Here is a 20,171-nt window from a genome sequence, read left to right on the forward strand (position 1 = left end):
TGGGAATAACCAGGGTGTGCCCTGCCAGGAATAAGGGGGACATTTCTCCATGTGTTACCTATAAAATCAAGGGAAGATCATTCAGGTCAAAGACAGGAATGTGTTACAGCCCCTTCTGACTGCTGGATCAGGGGGAAACTCAGAAAACTGCCCCACACATTATAATCTACATAATAGAACTATAACCACAGTCCTGTAAACAAGAACAGGCTGGGAGAGCTGGGGGTGCTCACCTGGAGAGGAGAAGGCTCCAGGGACACCTCAGAGCCCCTTCCAGGGCCTAAAGGGGCTCCAGGAGAGCTGCAGAGGGACTGGGGACAAGGGATGGAGGGACAGGACCCAGGGAATGGCTCCCACTGCCAGAGGGCAGGGATGGATGGGATATTGGGAATCAGGAATTGTTCCCTGGCAGGGTGGGCAGGCCCTGGCACAGGTGCCCAGAGCAGCTGGGGCTGCCCCTGGATCCCTGGCAGTGCCCAAGGCCAGGCTGGACAGGACTTGGAACAGCGTGGGCTGGTGGAACATGGTGCCCATGGTGGAATGAGATGGGATTTAAGGTCCTTTGAAAACCCTTCTCTTTCTGGCTTTGTTGGGAAGCACTGACTGAGCTTTGCCCAATGTTACAGACTAACAACAAACAGAGAGAATATTCACTGCACAGGAGAAACCAATCTTCAAAGCAGTGCATTAAAATCACATTACCTTTTCTTTTCAAAGAGGATTCCTAGACTCTTTAGAGTAAAAGGGTGGAAATAAACCAGTGATTTATTTTGCTCTGACATTTTTCTTTAAGATTTTATAGTTATTAAATATTGCCCCAGTATTTCCATTCTGCTCAGTCCTGGTTAATGATGGCATCTGCATTCCCTTGGGGCAGATTTATCTCCCCTACCTGCAAATAGCTCAGAGCCACAACGTGGAAGGGAAAAGCCGTGTCCAACATCTCCCAGGAGCTGGGAGGAACTGCAGCCTGAGGTGTTTATTTATTTCCCATCACTGAGTGTAAAGCAAGCCCAGACTACTCACTGAGACAGGGTAATTCTCTATTAAACATCCACACTCAGACAAGATACATCTCACCCTAAATTCCTTCTAAATTCTTTTGAAGTTAGTGGTGTAAATAACAAGTATTATCTCCACTTGAATTCTAATCTCAAAATACAAAGTTTGCTCATGAAAAAGAACAAGAATATATTCTAACTCTTCTGTCTCATTCCCAAACTTCATCATCTCCCAACCATCACCAAGCCCTCAGTCTTGGAGAAGCAATTTTGAGAAAAAATTGATAAGGATGGCAAAAATACAAATAATTTGTATTCATTCTACAATTGACGGGAAAAAACAAATTAATGTAGGGAAGAAGGGTGACTTTCTTAAATGTCAAGAGCTACAAGTGAAGAGGAAGTTAAACATTGAATTCAAATTAAACTAAATATTACCTCTAAAGTAAAATCAGTCCTGGTGAAAAAACAGCCTTTCAGGAAGCAGCTGACCTGTTAAACATTCTGAGTGCTCAGAGATGGCTGGGGCTCCTTTCATTACACAAAAGGTACAGCCAGCAAACATTTAATCAAAAAGAAATGTTCCTTTCTTCTTAATTAAAGTTCATAGATCAAAATTAATTTCTGCAGCAGAAAGTTTTTAAAAAAAACCCAGTGAGGAGCAGCTGAGGCTGGGCAGCTCAGAGAGCCCTGGAGCTGGGGAGGGACAGCCAGGAGTTACTGCTGCCTGCACATCTGGATTTCCCACCTTCCTTCACCTTCTCTTCCCTCATTCCCTCATTTTCTTTTCCAAGACGTTACCATGCCTCAAGGATAGTGACTGTACTCTCAAAGGTGTTGAGAATGCAGGGTGGATGAAGCCTCCAAACCCCAAATCTTGATAAAACTCATTTGCAATGTGTGTTATCAGTGGCTTTATCTACTTCTGTACCTATTGATATGGAAATACTGATATAACTATAATATATTGAAGCAATGTATTCTAACTGATTGCAAAGCAGGGACAACACAGTGAGACTGAAATTAATTTCAGAACAAAGCCAAGAGCAGCCATGTGGGCTCAGAGCAAGATTTGCTCCTCTTCTGAATCACAACAATGAGACACACAGCCCTCCTTGTATAAAAATCAGACAAAATAAAAAGCTTCTGAGGGAAATCAAGTAAGAAACCCCATTTCCCTGAACCACCCCAGCTGCCCATGGCACATGGAAAGGAAATTCCCCCCACTTTAACACTGAGCCTCTCCTACCTGATAACCTTGCAGTCCTTGCAAGTCAAATGAAGCTGGAATATATCCCGGCACTCCACGCTCTCAATGAGCTGCAATGGAACCTGCAATTAAACACACCAGATCACTGCATTTCTGCAGCACTAACAGCAACTTCTTTGCACATCTCACACGGATTTATTGCAGGCTACATGGAGTCTGAAGAGAGGAAAACAAATGAATCCACGAGGAATTACTTCAGCAGTTCTGAGGTTTGGTACCAGGTATTCACATCCCAGCTCCAGTCCTGGAGTCCAAAAGCCTTAAGGGATCCCATGGGAGCACCTGAGAAGGCTGCAGGAAAGGCAGCAGAAACTCCAGCTCCTCTCTCACGGACGCAGTTTTCTCTCTTATAGGTCTAAATTTAGGAATCTTCATATATTTTCAGTTGATGGTGTTCAAAAAGAACTGCTAAGCAAGATCCCCTTCACAGATCGCTGCAGTCTGGATGTTTTTCTATGGCAATATCCAATATTTCCTCCCCAGGGAAAGACCCTTTGGCCTGTTTAGAGCAACACTTGTAATGGAAGCAGCCAAATTTAGAGTGATAATGCTGAATCTCTCCCAGTTAAAGTGCAGTTATAGACACTTCTGTTTCCTGGCATGTTTAACCAGCAGTAAGTTGGTCAGGCAACACATGAGAGCACATGCAAGCACCTTTAAAGATGAGAAAAGCCACAAGATGAAAATATCAATTTTCAGTATTACTTTTGGAACTTTACCCGAGATAGGTAAATGTTCATTATTGCCTTAAATGAACAGAAGTCATAAATCACTGTCTAAATCCAGCTAATACCTGTAATTAATGTGAAGCACAAAGCTGTTTGAATTGTTTAGTAGATTATATGGACATTGCACAAGGCAATAAAACCTCTGCTATCCTTTAGTAACATTCCAAGACTGATTTTTGCCATCACAGGACTAAGATGCAGCAGTTTAAGGTCTGGCTAGGGGCCCACAAGATGTGGCTGGAAGAGCCAAGGTTTCTCCATATGCCTGGGCAAGCCCTTGAAGGTCACCTCCAATCAAAGCTTCAGGATAAGGAATCCAGACAGCATCTTCTCAGGCACCACAAAGCTCAAAAAGTACCTCATTTAGATGGAATGAAAAAAAAGAAAATTAACCAAAACCAGCAGGTAAGGAAAAGAGATATCTCAAAAATACAAACACAGGGAAAACCTCCCCAAGCAGGGAGATGCCTGGAGCGAGCTCAGGGCAGATGCTGAGCCCAGGAGAGGGGTGAGAGCTCTGCTGGCTCTGGGAGGCAGGCACAGCTCAGGGCAGCACCCAGACAGAGCCCAGAGCCTTCTCAAATCACTGCCCAGAGCTCACAGCCCCAGCTCTTGGGATCTTTAGCTGCTCACAGTGACCCCCAGATTGTTAAAAGTCTCTTTTCCCAGCCCGGTGCTTGAAGAAGGACTCAGGGCTCTTCATTTCTCAGTCTCAAGGTTGTTCATTGTTTCTCATCTATAAAGAATTTTCTCCTGCCCTGCCGAGGTCCATCCAGCAGGACAGTTCCAGGCACTCTGCCTGCCCCCAGGGCAGGGTTATGTCTTTGTACTAAAAACTACAATGTGTACAATGTTTACAATTCCTTTCCAATACCCATCACCTGTGTTAGACAGTGAGCTTCTACTCTGAACCAATCCAAAAGTGCCACCATCACAGCAGAAGGTGGAGGCCAAGAAGGAGAAAGGCTGGACACACCCAGTTCCCTCCATCTTGCCTCCTGAACCCCCATACCAAAACCCTAAAATCTACTTTTCCACCCCGTGATAACTTCACTATTATTCTACCTAAACTGTTGTGGCTTGCTGATCTTCATCTAAGGTTGGTGATTTGCTCCACGGGTCATAATCAAACCCACAGGTGTTTTGGGCTCTGTGCCAGGGCTTCTGAGCCCCCTGGCAGGGGTCCTGGCCATCCTGGACAGCCAGAGGATGTTCTGGGCTCCTATACCCAGCTACAACAGGCAGGGATTTATTAATGCTCAGCCTTTCCCTTTTCCATGGCAGACAGAGCCAGAGGCAGCTCTGGAGGCACCCACCCTCCCCTGCTGCGCCAGGCAGGCTGGGACAGGGCAGTTACTCTGCTCCTTCTGCTGCAACTGGACATTAAATGACAGAAAACCCAAGGACAGGACTTGGCAGGAGGATGTCTGACTCCACAGCCCAGGAGTTTGTGTTTTCAATTCTGAATTTTAAATAAAGCCAGAGCTTGAATTTCTGTCCATGTTTTCAGCACTGTCACTGGCTGAGATGTGTGACAGAACCAGTGACATGAAGGGGGCAGGAAATGAGGAATCCCTCCTGTGAGAGCCCCTCTGTGCCCTCCCCATCTCAGCCTGTGGCTGACTCCACCAAAGCAGCAGGACTGGGGTGCAGCACAGACACAGCCAGTGCTCTGTTCCACAGCTGATCCCTGCAGTTCACCTGCAGTTCCTTCCAAGCCTGCTTGACCCCACCTGCCAGGCAGGTGAACTGTCAGAGTTCTGTCTGCTCAATGGGCAGGAATGGAGCTTCCAGCCTGTCTTCATGACTGGACAGCCCCACCCAGACCTAGAAATGATTCCCAGCAGGAATTTCCCCATGGAAAGGGTGCTCAGGCACTGGCACAGCTGCCCAGGGAGTTCTGGAGTGCCCATCCCTGGAGGTGCCCAAGGAAGGACTGGATGTGGCACTCAGTGCTCTGGGCTGGGGACAAGGTGGGGATGGGGCACAGGATGCACTTGATAGCCTGGGAGGGCTTTTCCAACTTAAATGGCTCTAAAATAACTTATTTAAATCTACCACTGAGTCAAATGGCACCAACATGGAAAGTAAAGCATCTTTCCCAGCTCAGTCAAGATTCCACACTCGCTTTTTGAGTCCAGTGCTGCTTTGTCTGTTCTCTTTTTATTCCCCAAGCCCTGTTTTATTCTTTTTTTTCTCATGTCCATCTTCATTTAAGCAGTTCTCCACCTTTTCCCTCCTCCTGGCATTCTGCTTGTGGCTCCTCTTCCTTCTGTCTGCACTCTAATGATAAATTAATTCTTCTCCTCCTGCATTATTTTTCATTTCCTTTTCCCAAAGTCACTCCTTGTTCCCTGCCCTTTCCCTGTGCCCTCTGCTCCCCAGCCATCCATTCCCCTCCACCAGCCCACCTGTGATTCCCTCACAATCTGCAGCTTTTTCTTCAGGACAACCTTCCCATTAATCTTTTTAATTTTCCTTCCCAGTCATAAAAATCTGTCCTGTGGTCCTTTTGTGTTTTCAATCTCCTTCCTGGCCATTATTCTTCTCCCAGCAAAGCTCAGTGGAATTATCTGCTGTCACTGCCTCCCTGATAACCTTCCCTTGCCCCTGCTCATCCTCCAGGCTGTGCCAGTCCCACACCCAGAGCCCGTTCCTGGAAGAGCCATCAATTCTGTCTGCAGGCTCTTCCCTCTAATAATGGCATGGAAACCAGGCAGGGAAAGCAATCATTTTGGCTTTTATAAGAATAAACATGCATTGTTATCTGAGGCAAATTACATCCCATTATAGGGAGTACAGGAGCACCCTGCTCTTGCAGTATCTCCCTACTGTCTCTTATTTAAAATTATCTCATTTTAAGTAACAGCAACATTCTACAACTCCAACTTTTTATTTTTTGAGGAGTTTTTTTAAATTATTTTGATGACTGGAGCTGTCTGTTATCTAAGAGCAGTATAAGATATATTTAGAGAATTACAGCTCTGTAGTTAGAAAAAGCACAAGTTACATTTTCAGTGCTGTAACAACCCCCCACAGCCCAATCTGTGCCCACAATTCCCAGTGGGATGCAGTGGGGTCACAGCCAGGCTGCTGCAAGCACCAGTGACCCTGACACAGACCCTGCTGTGCCCACTGGGCCCAAAGCTCCCCAGCACCTCCCGTGGCACGCAGGCCCTGGGAGCAGGAATTGGAATTTCCTCCTCGTTTTCCCAGCTCAGAGCTGGAACAATGTCAGGGTTGTGGAGCTGCCTGGTGGCCTTAACAAGCACCAGGCCAAGGCTGGGTGTCCTGGAGCAGGGGAGGAGGTGGCACAGGAGGCACTGAGGGTGCAAGGACAGCTCTGAGGGCTCCAGGCTGGACGGAGCTGAATCCCTCCCCGGGGTCATGGAACCCACAAGGAGTGTCTGAAGGAAATTTTGCTTTTAATTACAGCTGATGACACTTTGGATTTGTCTTGAAGGCCACCTCTGAGCCCTCTCTTGTCTCACAATTGTTGTGCTCTGAGTGTGAAGAATTTGGGCAGCAGGGCCTGAGGACAAGACAAGGATTATGCCACTCTCCAGCAGGGATGAACCACAGCAGCCATGGACATGAGGAATATCCCAATCCAACCATCTTTCCAAGCAAGAGGAAGCTCACACTAAAACTCAGCTCCTCATCAAAGTCCCCCCATTATGACTTTCCTTTGGTACTGTGTCCAAAATCCACCATTGGAAAGAGATTACATGCAATCCATGCTTCCACAAACTCCACTGAAATGTTCATTCTCCCATCAATGCAATTAGCTTACAGGGAGGAGAGTGATTACACAGAAACACTCAGCAGCTGCAAAGCCTGACATTTTCTTAAGGAATCAATAGAGCTGGGCCTGGGAACCAAAGCTCCCTCATGCACCAAGATCCCTGTTGAGTCTGCACTTTTATCCCGTGGATAAATATAAGTCAACACCCCTGAATGTCCTAATCCCCCAATTTATGCATGGTCTGTGGGACCTTTTGTTTTTGCATTTGAAACACCGTGTTCCTATTAGCAGTGAGATCTAGGAAATGATCCATGGGAAAGATCTCCACACACAGCCCCTTTCTGCACTGTTGCAATGGGAACATGAACAACTTGGAATGGATTTCTTTCCCAGCCCAGGTGATCTGGAGCTCTGTGCTGCTCACTGAGGTGTCACAGCACCATTCTCACAGCCAGGGAATTGAACCAAACAAGAGGGAAAAGCCACAGCCCAGGAATGAAGAATCTCTTACAGGTATTTGCTGAACAGCTGTGATGATATAAAAACAGCAGGAAAGAATCAAGATGAACTCAATCAAAAACTACTCCGTGAAAATTTGAGTTAGAAAATCACCATCTGAATGAAAATTTTGATCAACAATAACCAAAAGAATTACTATTGCCAAAAGTAATGAATTAAATATGGTCCTTAATTACTGAAGAATGTTTTATCTTTAAAGACATCCCAAGCCCTCCCTGCCCTGGATTTCAGCAGAGTTCATAGGAAGTTATTAGTGACATTCATATATGGTTACAAAGAATTATTTATATTCTGCTCTGCCTCATACTCTGGTTATTTCTGGTTAATGATGCTGATGATAATGAGATATCACACAGAATGAGAGGGCAGAATACTGCATGTGAAAGTCAGGGAAGAAAAATTAACATGGGAATATTCACAAGCTTCTCTGGACTCTTCCCTGAACACAATCAAGGAACGTGATTTGGAAAACCATCAATTCCTGCTATGCTCAAAAATACTGAATTGAAAATCCCTATAAAGCAATATCCCTAATTGTCCTAAGGACAGGAAGTGCAGCTCATGCTCTAATGGCTTCTCTAATAAAGCAACTCCGTCATTCCCTGGCATTCCTCAGGACACCCTTGATTTCCACCCTGCAAGTGTCCCCAGCTGGTGAGAGTGGTCTGTGTGAGCACCAACACTGCCCAGGACTGGCCAACACCCATTTAACTGTGTCTGCTACCAGAGGAGGTGCAGATGGAGCCATTTCCAGGAATGGACACAGGAATAAAACTCCCTCAAGAAATGCATTGAAGGTGAGGTCCCACTCCTGACCTCCTTGCATCAAAGACTGCACTCAAACCACCACTCAATATCTGGCACAGAACTTCAGCAGCTGGACCCACTCCCACCTTCTGAAGCTCCAAGCAAGGCACAAACCAGGTTTAGGTGCTCCAAAAGCCCCTTGGAAGACTGACTATTTCTCCCCACTGAGCTTGGGGACAAGTGGCTGACACAGCCAGCTGTGAAGGTTGAGGGATGTGACATTTCCTTATGACATCTGATTTTCAGAGCTGCTGAGTCACCCTTTGGTGCCTAAACACACATTTATTGTGCCTGAAAAATCGATTTGAACACCAGAAAATGATTTTTCATTCTTAAAAGGGGGGGATCACTGTACTCTTATCCCAAATTCTATTATTTCCATTGAGATCAGAACACTCACATTGACAACAGATTCCTTGAATTTGATGTGGAGCCTGTAGTTGGAGAGGGCAATGATGGCATCCTCTGCCCGTCCCACGTACTCCGTGCTCTCCCCGTGGAGCTCAATGAACGGCACCTGCACAAGGGTAGCAGAAATCTCATTTCAGACACCATTTCCCAAAAACCTGCCCCTCCTGCAGCACAAGAAATCAAACAAAGCCTGCTGAGAATTCAGCCCTGTTATTGCTGCTGAGGAGGAACATCAGGTAAGGTTGGCTCTGAGGTTAATTGCAGCCTTTTTCTTAAATGATCCCTTATTTTATGTTACTTTTCCTGAGTGGTAAGTGCCTGGTCAGGGAAAGCAATGAATTTTTATGAAAAATATCCTCACATTTTGGCAAGCAGGCTGACAAAGCCCTTGATTTATGCTCTCACTCCTTACTTAATGGAGAGTGGCATTTCCATAATGTTATTAAATTCATCCCAAAGTAGGCAAAACATCCAGGATGAAAAATGTTCCCTGCTATTTACCCAGCAAGCTCAGGTAACCAGCCTAGGCTGGATCCCTAAATGCTACAAAGCTGAGCTTGGACAAACCAAGCATTTGCTCCCTGTTTCTCACAGTAAAGATGAAAATGCACAAGAAGCTGCTGCTTTATAAAGTCAGAAACCTGCAGTTCATTACACCACACATGGAAATTGTCACTGGTTAATTAAAATGTGACTTAAGCCCAGTTTAGCTGAGCTGGTGGGAAGTGAAAATACTCAACTTCAAACTGATCTGGCTTTACACCAAAGTAGCTTGAATCAAATAAAAATACTTTGTATTACAATGAAACTCTCCAGTTGATGCAAGAGTGTCCACATGGAGCCAGGCTGGGAGAGCTGGGGGTGCTCACCTGGAGAGGAGAAGGCTCCAGGGACACCTCAGAGCCCCTCACAGGGCCTAAAGGGGCTCCAGGAGAGCTGGAGAGGGACTGGGGACAAGGGATGGAGGGACAGGACACAGGGAATGGCTCCCACTGCAGAGGGCAGGGATGGATGGGATATTGGGAATCAGGAATTGTTCCCTGGCAGGGTGGGCAGGCCCTGGCACAGGTGCCCAGAGCAGCTGGGGCTGCCCCTGGATCCCTGGCAGTGCCCAAGGCCAGGCTGGACATTGGGGCTGGGAGCAGCCTGGGACAGTGGGAGGTGTCCCTGCCATGGCAGGGCTGGCACTGGGTGGGCTTTGAAATCCTTTTCAACCCAAACTATTCCACGATTCTATGGTAAATCATTTGAACTAAACTGATTTCAAAAGGAAATTTGGAAAATAAAGAAATTTTAAAATATCTCTTTTTGTGCAGCAGAAGACTTTTGGCTTCATAATAACCAGGTGCCAAGGCAGTGTTTAATCAGCTTGGTGCTGCTTTTTCAAAACAACAGAGTTCTAAACTGTGGAATAAAACCCTACCCTTGGAATTAGTGCACACACAGGTAGCAGTGCTATTTTTCAGACACTTGAAGGAATTTCTTGTAACAAAATGCCCAAGTTCTCTGTCCTACCAAGAAAGAAAATGAGTTTCTGTGCTAACTGTGAATTAAAATTCTAGAGAAGAGGCCAGAGACTCCATAACCAACTGCAGGCAGTGTGATTTGAACAGGAGCAGCGTGGTGATTACCTGAAGGTTCTCATCCTCTCGGATCAGCTGCTTCCTGGGAAAAATCTGATTAGCCTGGATGCATTCAAGGCTGTGCTGAGTCTCTTCATCCTGAGGAACAAAGTGTGACAGTCACCTGCAGCACTGGCACCTGCTGCCACCTTCCCCAGCCATCCACAGCCAAGGAAAAGCTCCCACAGGATGAAGTGTCCAGAGAATCCCAGGAGCAGTAACTCACTAAAGTTTCCAAACTCTCCAACATGGACCCAACAATTTTGTATTAGCAACCAGTTTCCCTCCTACAGCCTGATGAATAAAGTCATTAGAAGCTGCAAGATTTATAGCAGCATTAGGAAAAAAGCATTAGCACTGTGCCTAAAACTCACCAACCCCACATGTAAACATTAATTCCCTCATGTTTTTCCCATTTAAACCTCTTCTGCTCTGTCACAGAGCCTACAAAGCCCCTGTGCTTACCATGACAGGCCCTGGGCAGGAGGAGGAATCCTCGTCTTTACTTGCAATACTTTGAGCTCTTCACCTACTAAAATCTGGAAAATCAGGAAAGTATAATGATGAAATAAGATTCATTTCTTTTAGCAAATAAATACAAATTAACTTTTAAAGACTGTGAATGTAGCTGTTAGAAAACTGAGAGCAAACAGTAATTATGAAAAGATGAAATCTATAGAAGCTCCCTCTCCTGAGAGCCAAAATTGTTTCAAAATGTATCTGGTTCCTTCTGTTCATCCTGAAAAATTACCTTTGGATGTGCTGCTGGGAGAACACCTGTCTGAAGGCAGCAATTAGACCACTGTTTATATCATTTAAATTAAAACATGTTCATTTTTCTGGATACCCTGGAATTTTCTCCCAGGTTGCCTGCAGATGGTGAATCAGAAATCCGTGGGATACAAATCCAGAGGGATTGGTGGGGCTGATCTGGGTTTGGATCCTCCTGGAACAAGCTTGTTTCAACTATGGCACATGAACTGCACTTCTTATTGGGATAAAAATCCTCATTCTGCACTTATGGCTGATTTTGGACATCTGTGGATGTACCAAAATATCCATTTCCCTGCACTGACATTTCCAAGAGTTCCAGATCAGTACACTGGGACTTGCTCTCTCCACTACCCAACAACCCCCCAAGCTTTGATCATCTGCAAATTTTTTCTGGGAATATTAACACAGTCCTGAGGTTTTTACAAATCATCCAGTTAAGAACTTAATGACTGAAGTGAATACAGGAGTTACAATTTGGGTTTGAGATTGATTTTACACTCAGCTTTTTTCATCCAGGTAGGTTCTTCCCTGTTCTGCTCAACCAGGATTCACTCAGGTATTTATGGGGTTTGCAGACTGTGGCACACAAAACTTACAAATGAAAATACATCACAAGAGTGCAGTCAGTTCTCAGCTCAGAGCTCATATCTCACTTTACTTATAAATGTATTTCAAATTATCAGTACTGAGGCTGACACAGAAAACCCCTTTAATCCATCAGCTGCCAGCACTGCAGGGAGCCCTGGACACATCCTGAGCTTGCTATGGAACATTGACAGAGGGCAAAGGAGCAGCAGCTGCACATCAGTATCCTCACAAAGGTGTGATTGTCAATCTATTTACATAACAGGGGGAAATGATGAGGAATTGAGCTCCAACTGCCATGGACTCACTAAAAATTAATGCAAAAAGTAGATTTAAAATCCTGGGAGAGCTGCAGAGGGACTGGGGACAAGGGATGGAGGGACAGGACCCAGGGAATGGCTCCCACTGCCAGAGGGCAGGGATGGATGGGATATTGGGAATCGGGAATTGTTCCCTGGCAGGGTGGGCAGGCCCTGGCACAGGGTGCCCAGAGCAGCTGGGGCTGCCCCTGGATCCCTGGCAGTGCCCAAGGCCAGGCTGGACAGGGCTGGGAGCAGCCTGGGACAGTGGGAGGTGTCCCTGCCATGGCAGGGGTGGCACTGGATGGGCTTTAAGGTCCCTTCCCACCCAAACCATTCCAGGATAGTATGATATAAAAAATATCTCTTTATTTCAAGGAACTCCTTCAGCTTCACACACAATTATCAAAGAAGCACCAACTTAATTTTAAAACTCTGCTTTATTATAAATTTGAAGTTTGCTTAGTATCTCTGATGATAGTTTTAATTTAATAGGCACTATGCTGGAAAAAATTCTTTCATACTTCAGTTTGATTAGATATATGTAATTTATAAGTTTATTATATAACCACCTACATATTAATAAAAACAGTATTAGCTTAGAAAATTGAGTCTTTCTCAATATCTTACAGCTGTGCTCCTAAAATCCAGCAGAGACTACCCAAAACACCAAGTTTCAATGTAACTCCTGAAATCAGTGCAGAACAGCTTCTACTGTGACAGTGTGGCTTTTTCCATGTGAGAATCTTCCTTTTTAAGGTGAATTTTGGGAAAGCTGTGTGGAAAAAAAAAAATCTGCCTGTTTCAGTTTGGATCAGGACTATCAGAGGCAAAGGGTGATGCTGCCAAGATGAATGGTACAAGGAGTTATAGGACTGGTTCTAAAGCAAAGACTTTGCTCTGGCTGCTGCTGGGCATCAGTGAAATGCTTCAGCAACTTCCCTGCCACCAAAGGAATGCTGAAAATTGCTGACAGAAATAGCAAAAAAGGCTGAATTGTTGGAGTGAGGCTCTCTGAGGTGCTGGACAGTGAATATTTGGAGAGAAATCTTTCCTTTCCCATCAGATCCACGAGCTGAGCCCGCTCCCTCCAGCAGCTCAAGGTCACTGGGCTGAGCAAAAGGAAAGGGAGCAGCTCTGGGTGCAGCACACACTGCTCAGGACAGCCCAAACCACACCTGAATCCACACTTCCTTCTATCCCAAAGCTTTCTAAGCCATTCCCAGCTCACCAAACTCTTCCCATGGCAACAGAAGGAGGATGCCAGGGACTGCTGCCACCTCATAAGGGCATTTCTGGCTTTAGAAGCCTTGGAAGAAAGAACATTCCTCATACCAGCAACTCCAAAAGCACTCCTGAACCCTTCATCATTGCCCACCCTGCTGCTCTGAGGGACAGCTGGGGACAAGGCCAGCCCAGCAGCAAGTCCTGCACAAATCCAGTCTCAGGCTGATCCACACCTCTTTTAGGACTGCAGAATGGAAGGAGAATTCTCATTTTGTTCAACTGCAGCTGTGCCCTGACAGTAAAACCCATTTTCCAGAAGTGAAATGGAAAGGTACAAACACAGCTCAGTTAAAAACCTGGCCAGGAAAGCAGCCTTAATTCAGGCTCCTCCTTATCAATAGGATCACATAAAAACAGCAGCCAGCTTATACACAGAGCAGTGAAATAAAACTTGGCTTTATTGGTACAAATGCTGGGTTTGGTCAGGACTGAGGCCAAAAAAAGGTGATGCTATCAATTTACTGTCTGCCCTTTTACCTGCAATTCCATGTGTGTTAAATTATGTCAAAAAAGAGAATGGTCCTGTCAATTCTCCATCCTTATGTTCTGCTTGAAAGGATAAATGATGAGCAAAGGTTGTAACCTCAGACTCTGCTCAGCCTCTATGGGAACATCTTAATTACCTTTTGTTTCAGATGCACCTTCTGGTTTAAATTATGTGCATAATTAAGAGTAGCAATAACCATCTGTTTGCCAGTGAATCTAAACAAAAAAGATTAGCTAAAGAAAGGATCATTTAGATTCACATATATTTAAATACAGTTGGACTTACAGCAAGAAAAACTGGAGGGAAAAAAGGAAAAAGGAAGAATCCAAGCATTAACTTTGTTCCCTTACCTTCCCCATTGAATTCCATGTATTTTAATATCAAAATCAGACTGAGCTGACCCCTGAGCTGTTTACATACAATGGCACAGCTGCCCTCTGAGTTTAGAATGCAAATTTTTTGGCAAAGGAACATTAGAAAATTTGAGAATTGAACATTCAGGAATGTGCTGTACCTTGAGCAGAAGATGCTTCTGTAGCAAGCTGAAAACACTTCTCCTCCTCTGGCAGGTGGAAGGAAACTTTGAGATAAGGAGAAATACTCAGTTTCCCTCCTCTCAGTCCTGACAGGGAGGTTTCTCCTCTTTCCTGACACCACAGGCTGCAGGGACTGAGCAGCTCTCACCAGGACTGACTGGGAGAGCAGCTGCCAACACAGATATTGGCACATTGGTCAGGAACAGGAGCAGGACAAAGAATTGTGTTGGAAGCTTGGGCACAACTAAGAGTCAGGAACCTTCTTGTTCAATAATTAAAGGTTGCAAACTCCAACTCGTTGAAATACTAATTTTTTATCTAAGATCTTGGAAAACATTTGATTAAATTAAGAGAATAATCAATGATGAGCACAGAATGCACAAACAAGCAGCTGATCTTACCAAAGAATGAGAGAATAAACAGTCCTCTCTTGTCCCAGAAAGTTCCAACTGTTCTCTTCTGATACTTCACATTGGCAGCTGCAAACACAAAGACAACACTTTAAAACATGAACTTCCCTTCAAAACACCACTTTTGAACCTTTATTCTAGACAGGACACTCCACTCTGGGGGGAGTTTGGATTAATTCAAGGGGGAAAAGAAAAAGTCTGAGTGCCTTGGAGTGGTAACAAGAGCTTAAGATGCCCAGAGAGGGAATTCCAGAACTGGACTCTGATGGACACCTGTGGATAAGGCCTCTCTTCTGGCAAGGAGCAGCTCTGAAATTGTGGCCACAAAGCAATTCAGAGTTTTCATAAATGAGTAAACAAAGCCTAAATTACTTCACAATGCCAGCTACAGGAGAGAGTTTTATAGGAGATCCCACTGGATTTATATTGATCTTCAAAGTGGGTTTAATTTTACACTGCAACTGGAATTTCTGACCCCAAGAAAGCCAATGAAGACCCCCAAAGAGTGGTTGCTGCCCATGTGCTTTGGTCCAGTGCTGCAAAAATCCCAGGGATCAGCAATGCTCACCAGGCCACTCCTGCCAAGCCCTTTCCTTTGGATTTCCAAGTGCTCTACAAAACACTTACTGCATCAAAAATGAGATAAGTGTGCCAGAAATACACATTTGTCAAAAATTAGATGGAGAAAATATCTGATCTGCTTCATTCCTACAGTCACTCCAACAGGACCAACAGATATCTCCTGTGGCATCAGAAGGACATAAAATTTCATGCTAAAATACCCAAACACTAAAATTGAAAGTTCCAGACTAACCCCACTGCTCTTAAAGCACCCAAACTGATGGGACACCACTGCCTTGTGCCCAAAGGTTTGCTCCTCACAGGAACTTGGCTCTCTCCCAGTAGCATCTGGCTATGCCTGGAAAGTCCAATTCTCCACCATATAATCCTGCTGCTGGAAACAGTTTCCCTGTACTTTGATGTGCCACAACTACTGATAATTTTCACATTCTGGTAAATGAAATAAAATACTTTTGTATTTTGTGTTCATTGTGTCCTTTAGTTTATGGCTTATGACAAGGAAAAGAAGTAATACAGAGAAAAAGGAGATGTAATTTTAGCACTGACAGAGTAGAAAGGAAGATTTAAGAAGTTGTGCATCAAAAATTGTGCATTTCAAGGAGCTGTGCCCCAGGCCCAGCATCACCAGCTGGGTGAGGGAGGGGCCTGTCCAGCTCTGCTCTGGAGTGGCCTCTCCTCGAGTGCGGGGACAGTTCCACCTCGATGTCAGAAGGATCTAAAGCTGCTGGAGATGGACCAAAGGAGGGGCACGAGGATGGGGAAGGGTCTGGAGGGGCTGAGGGCACTGGGAATGTTCAGCTGGAGCAGAGGACACTGAGGGGAGCTGCCAGGGATGGACAGGGTGGGAGTGTTGGGGGTCTGGGCAGGGTCAGGGGCTGGATCAATGATCCCTGGGGGTCCCTTCCCATGCAGGTTTTGCATGATTCTAAGATTTAATACAAATTGATATGCACCAGAAGGAACTGTACCATCTCACATGATGGACACTGTAGGGAATCTCATGGAATCTCAGTATTTATACAAACAGGGAGCTGAGGATGTGCTCGAACAGAAAGCCCCTATGTCAATGCCAGCTGTCCAAAACCTCAGCTAAACTTTGATTTACCATTTCATAAAACAGTTTCTAAAAGCAACATTTCATTACCTGCACAGGTCAACTTTGTTTTTATTTTAAAAAAATCTCTCTCAGCCAACAAGTCAAACACCAATCCCAACAATTTTATGGGTTGACTATCAATCCCAGCAGCCAGGTGGGAATGGGCACAGTTGGACCGTGAGGTACCAGCTTGAGCGTGCAACAAGTACAACTTCACAGCTGCCTGTTGATACAAAGTCACCTTTGAGAGGAATATGGAGCAAGTTTATTAAACACACAGAAAAAGCTCTGAAGGCAGACTATACAACTCTAGAATGACTCCTCAGAGACACTGTTCTGGCCACGTATTTGCTTTTCAAAAGGCAAGATACACATTTCGGGTGCAGGAGCTGGACTGATTTTGTGTGGTTTCAGTCCAAACGAGGAAAAAAAAAAAAAAAAAACCTTCACAAAATCTGCAACAAGCTTTTTATTGATTTTAATGAGGCTTGGAAGAAGCCACCAAATCTCAAGAGTTTTGTCAAGAAGTTTCAAAACAGGACAAAACTGGTCCAATATAAGCATTAACAATTCCGCTTTCTTGCTGCCAGAGCTGAGCGAACCCCCCCGACACGCTCATCAGCATTCCTGCTGCAAGGCTGCTGGGCTCTGATAAGAACCTCCACTGTTATCACTTCCTAAGTCAACAACTCCTGCCAAAATAAGGGCAAAAGCTGCCTGTAAGAAGAAACCTTGCTAGGAGTTCTGCTGGTCCAAAGCACCAAGTGCTGATGGGAGCAGTGCAAGGTGGGGAGCAGCTGTTTAATGAACATTGCCCAGCACAGCCCAGGGAGCTGCCCCTCAGGACAGGGATGCAGCCACCCCCTCCAGGGGCTCCCAGCACCTCAGCTGTGGGAGCCTCAGAAGGGATCCAGCACCATCAGGAAAGACAAGGGGAGGAGATGGAAAAGGGACAGGATCCTTTCACTAAATCCTGAGTCAAGTGTGTCATTTAAAAATGGGCTTTGCAGCACCTTTACTGGGCTGTCACACTCTCAGAGCTGGTTTGGTTTAGCAGAGAATGGTTTGGGTGGGAAGGGACCTCAAAGCCCACCCAGTGCCACCCCTGCCATGGGCAGGGACACCTCCCACTGTCCCAGGCTGCTCCCAGCCCCAATGTCCAGCCTGGCCTTGGGCACTGCCAGGGATCCAGGGGCAGCCCCAGCTGCTCTGGGCACCTGTGCCAGGGCCTGCCCACCCTGCCAGGGAACAATTCCTCATTCCCAAGATCCCATCCATCCCTGCCCTCTGGCAGTGGGAGCCATTCCCTGGGTCCTGTCCCTCCATCCCTTGTCCCCAGTCCCTCTGCAGCTCTCCTGGAGCCCCTTTAGGCCCTGCAAGGGGCTCTGAGGTGTCCCTGGAGCCTTCTCCTCTCCAGGTGAGCACCCCCAGCTCTCCCAGCCTGGCTCCAGCCCTTGGAGCATCTCCATGGTTTCCTGTAGACTCCAGCAGCTCCAGGGCCCTGCTGTGCTGGCCCCAGGGCTGGGGCAGCTCTGCAGGTGGGGTCTCACCTGGGCAGGGCACAGTCCCCTCCCCTGACTCCAGCACAGCTGCCCAAGGACATCTGGCCCTGCCCAATTCAAACATGTCACCAGTGACTCTGCTCCAGGATGAAGGGGATTAGGAACACTTCACTTTTCCTTCAAGTCATCCTCTGAGATCCTGCTCTGGTGCCTATTTTGGGAACCTGAGCACTGGGTGAACGTTCAGCACAAAGGTTTTGCCTCCAGTTTTTTTCTTGGAAGACATTATGGAGAAGTAGAGTATTTGCACTGTGTATCAATCACACAGTGAAACACAAGTAATAGCACAGCTGGAGGGGGAAATTCCAAATAATTGTTTCCAAATTGTAAAACTTTCATCCCTGGCCATACCCCAAGCCTGGGATTCCAAGGGATACCCAACCCAACATCAAAGCCAGCCCTACTCAGAGCAGTGATGGACTACAGGAACTCCAACATCTAAATTATTTGAGCCTGTGACTGTGTTTTTCTTGACATTTATTTTAATAAAACATTGGCAAATTGCTAGGAAAAGCACTCTGGAGAAGTTTCAATCAACATGTTTGTTTAATTAGGTGACTGGAAAGTTGTCTCTACAGTTTCTTTGCTGAAAGGTTTTATCAGCCAAAGCAGGAGAGCCATGATTTGATAAGCATGGAAATGGCACAAGGGAAAAATAACTGGGGAGAAAAACAAATCCAGATTTTCTCTAGCTGCCAGTTATCCTCATAAAGATGTAAACAAACACAACCAAATGAAGCTTTTTCCTACTAATTGACTATTTTGAAGATGTATTTTCCCCTCCCTTTGCCAAAATATGGCATTTCCACACCAGTTGTGCCACACCATGTCTCAACCTAACATGATGCAAGTGTGGTTTTTGGTGAGAAGTTCTGCATTCCTGTTTACATTTTGAACTTCCCAAAATCGTTGTTCCCACTGACCCAGCTCTGCCATGAGGGGAACCTTCTCTTGCACAGCATTACCACACAGCCCCCATTTCTTTCATCACCTCTGGCTTTGGCTGCTCACTTTAGCTCACAGGTTGTTCTTCTCCTCCTCTCTCCTTTTTCTGTTCTTCCTGGTGGATTTGAGCTTGCTTTCCCTGCTATTTTTACACAAGTCTTAGCGTGCTCAGGAGCAGGAACACAGTGCTGCTATCACTGCCCACCAGCTGGGGGATGTGGTCAGCTGCTGGCCAGGCTGGAGCCACAGAGGGATGGATGGGAGTACTGGGAGTGCAGCCACTCCCAGGCTGGATGGGGCAAGGCTGATCCTTAATAGAAAGTTTGAAAGTGTGCACAAGGAGAAGAAGGAATGCTGATCCTCAGGGAGGCATTTCCTGGTTTTTAGTGCCACGTGTCACAGAACCTTTAAAGTTGAAAAAGACAATTGAGGCCACTGATTTGGCACCACTGTGTTCACCAAGCTGCCCCATGTCCCCAAGAGCCACATTCACAGTGCTGTTAGATCTCTCCAGGGATGGGAACAGCAGCATTGGCCTGAGCAGCTGTGCCAGGCCTGGACAACCCTTTCCATGAGGAAATATTCCCCAAAATCCACCCTGCCCTGCCCTGGCCCAGCCTGAGGCCGTTCCCTCTGCTCCTGTCCCTGTTCCCTGGAGCACAGCCCGACCCCCCGGCTGTCCCCTCCTGGCAGGAGCTGTGCAGAGCCACAAGGGCCCCCCTGAGGCTCCTTTGCTCCAGGCTGAACAACCCCAGCTGTCTCCATCCTGTCCATCATCCACTCCCCTGAAGGAAATGACATCATTCCAGCTGGATATGTAGGATTGCACACAGCCACGCTCAAATACCTGACAGGGAGAGCAGAACAGCCCCAGGGAACTTCCCCCGTTCCCACAGCACCCATGGAGCTGTCCTGCATCAGAGCATTTTGAAAAGATCTCATTCCCCTTTCTGTTCTCTCTGCTTTTATGAGTGAAGAATAAAATTAATTAGAAGAGTCCAAAGCATCAAAAAAGTTTTGTCAACATCTGTCAGTGCACTGACTCATCCACTAATGGCAGGTCGGCATTTGGGCTCCCTTCATCTTCCCACTCGGAAGTGGCATTAATCTGCTTTGAAAGCAGTTTGATTAAGCTGATTATCTTTGCAGATTTGTTAAAGATCACTTCTTGCACTCTTCAGAAATTAAATGCAGAAGCAACAGTTCAAAGTTAAAGCAAAAAAAAAAAACCATCTTGAAAGGAAAGCAGAACTTGGAATGGCAGAAGAAGGAAAGAGAAGCACTTCTGGGGGTCTGATAGCAACAGATAGCACAGACAAATTTGATTTTGCATTGGGAAAGATCCATTTTTTCCATAACTGATGTCTAGAATAAAAATCAATACTTAGCTGGGATAACAGCATTAATTATTCCCAAAAAAGAGACTTTTTAGGAAAGTGCTCACAAATAAAAGACTCTACATCAGTATTTTCCTTCACTGATCTCAAAACAACCCAGGTCAAAAC

At 45.8% G+C, this 20,171-nt stretch overlaps 1 protein-coding gene across 3 annotated transcripts in view; it reads right to left on the bottom strand.

The window, feature by feature from the left end:
- MTMR3 (myotubularin related protein 3) overlaps positions 1–20,171 on the bottom strand; it is a 75,917-nt gene that overhangs the window by 29,239 nt on the left and 26,507 nt on the right. For all 3 annotated transcript variants that reach the window (XM_066561966.1, XM_066561967.1, XM_066561965.1), the window contains 5 exons: positions 14,473–14,550; positions 10,569–10,642; positions 10,113–10,202; positions 8,471–8,587; positions 2,251–2,333 (listed from right to left, as the gene is read on the bottom strand). In XM_066561966.1, coding sequence (XP_066418063.1) covers positions 2,251–2,333; positions 8,471–8,587; positions 10,113–10,202; positions 10,569–10,571 — 293 coding nt within the window. In that variant the 5' untranslated portion in view covers positions 10,572–10,642; positions 14,473–14,550. The remainder of the gene's footprint in view (positions 1–2,250; positions 2,334–8,470; positions 8,588–10,112; positions 10,203–10,568; positions 10,643–14,472; positions 14,551–20,171) is intronic.

Source organism: Molothrus aeneus, chromosome 18 (genome assembly GCF_037042795.1).
Source record: "Molothrus aeneus isolate 106 chromosome 18, BPBGC_Maene_1.0, whole genome shotgun sequence".
NCBI lineage: Eukaryota > Metazoa > Chordata > Aves > Passeriformes > Icteridae > Molothrus > Molothrus aeneus.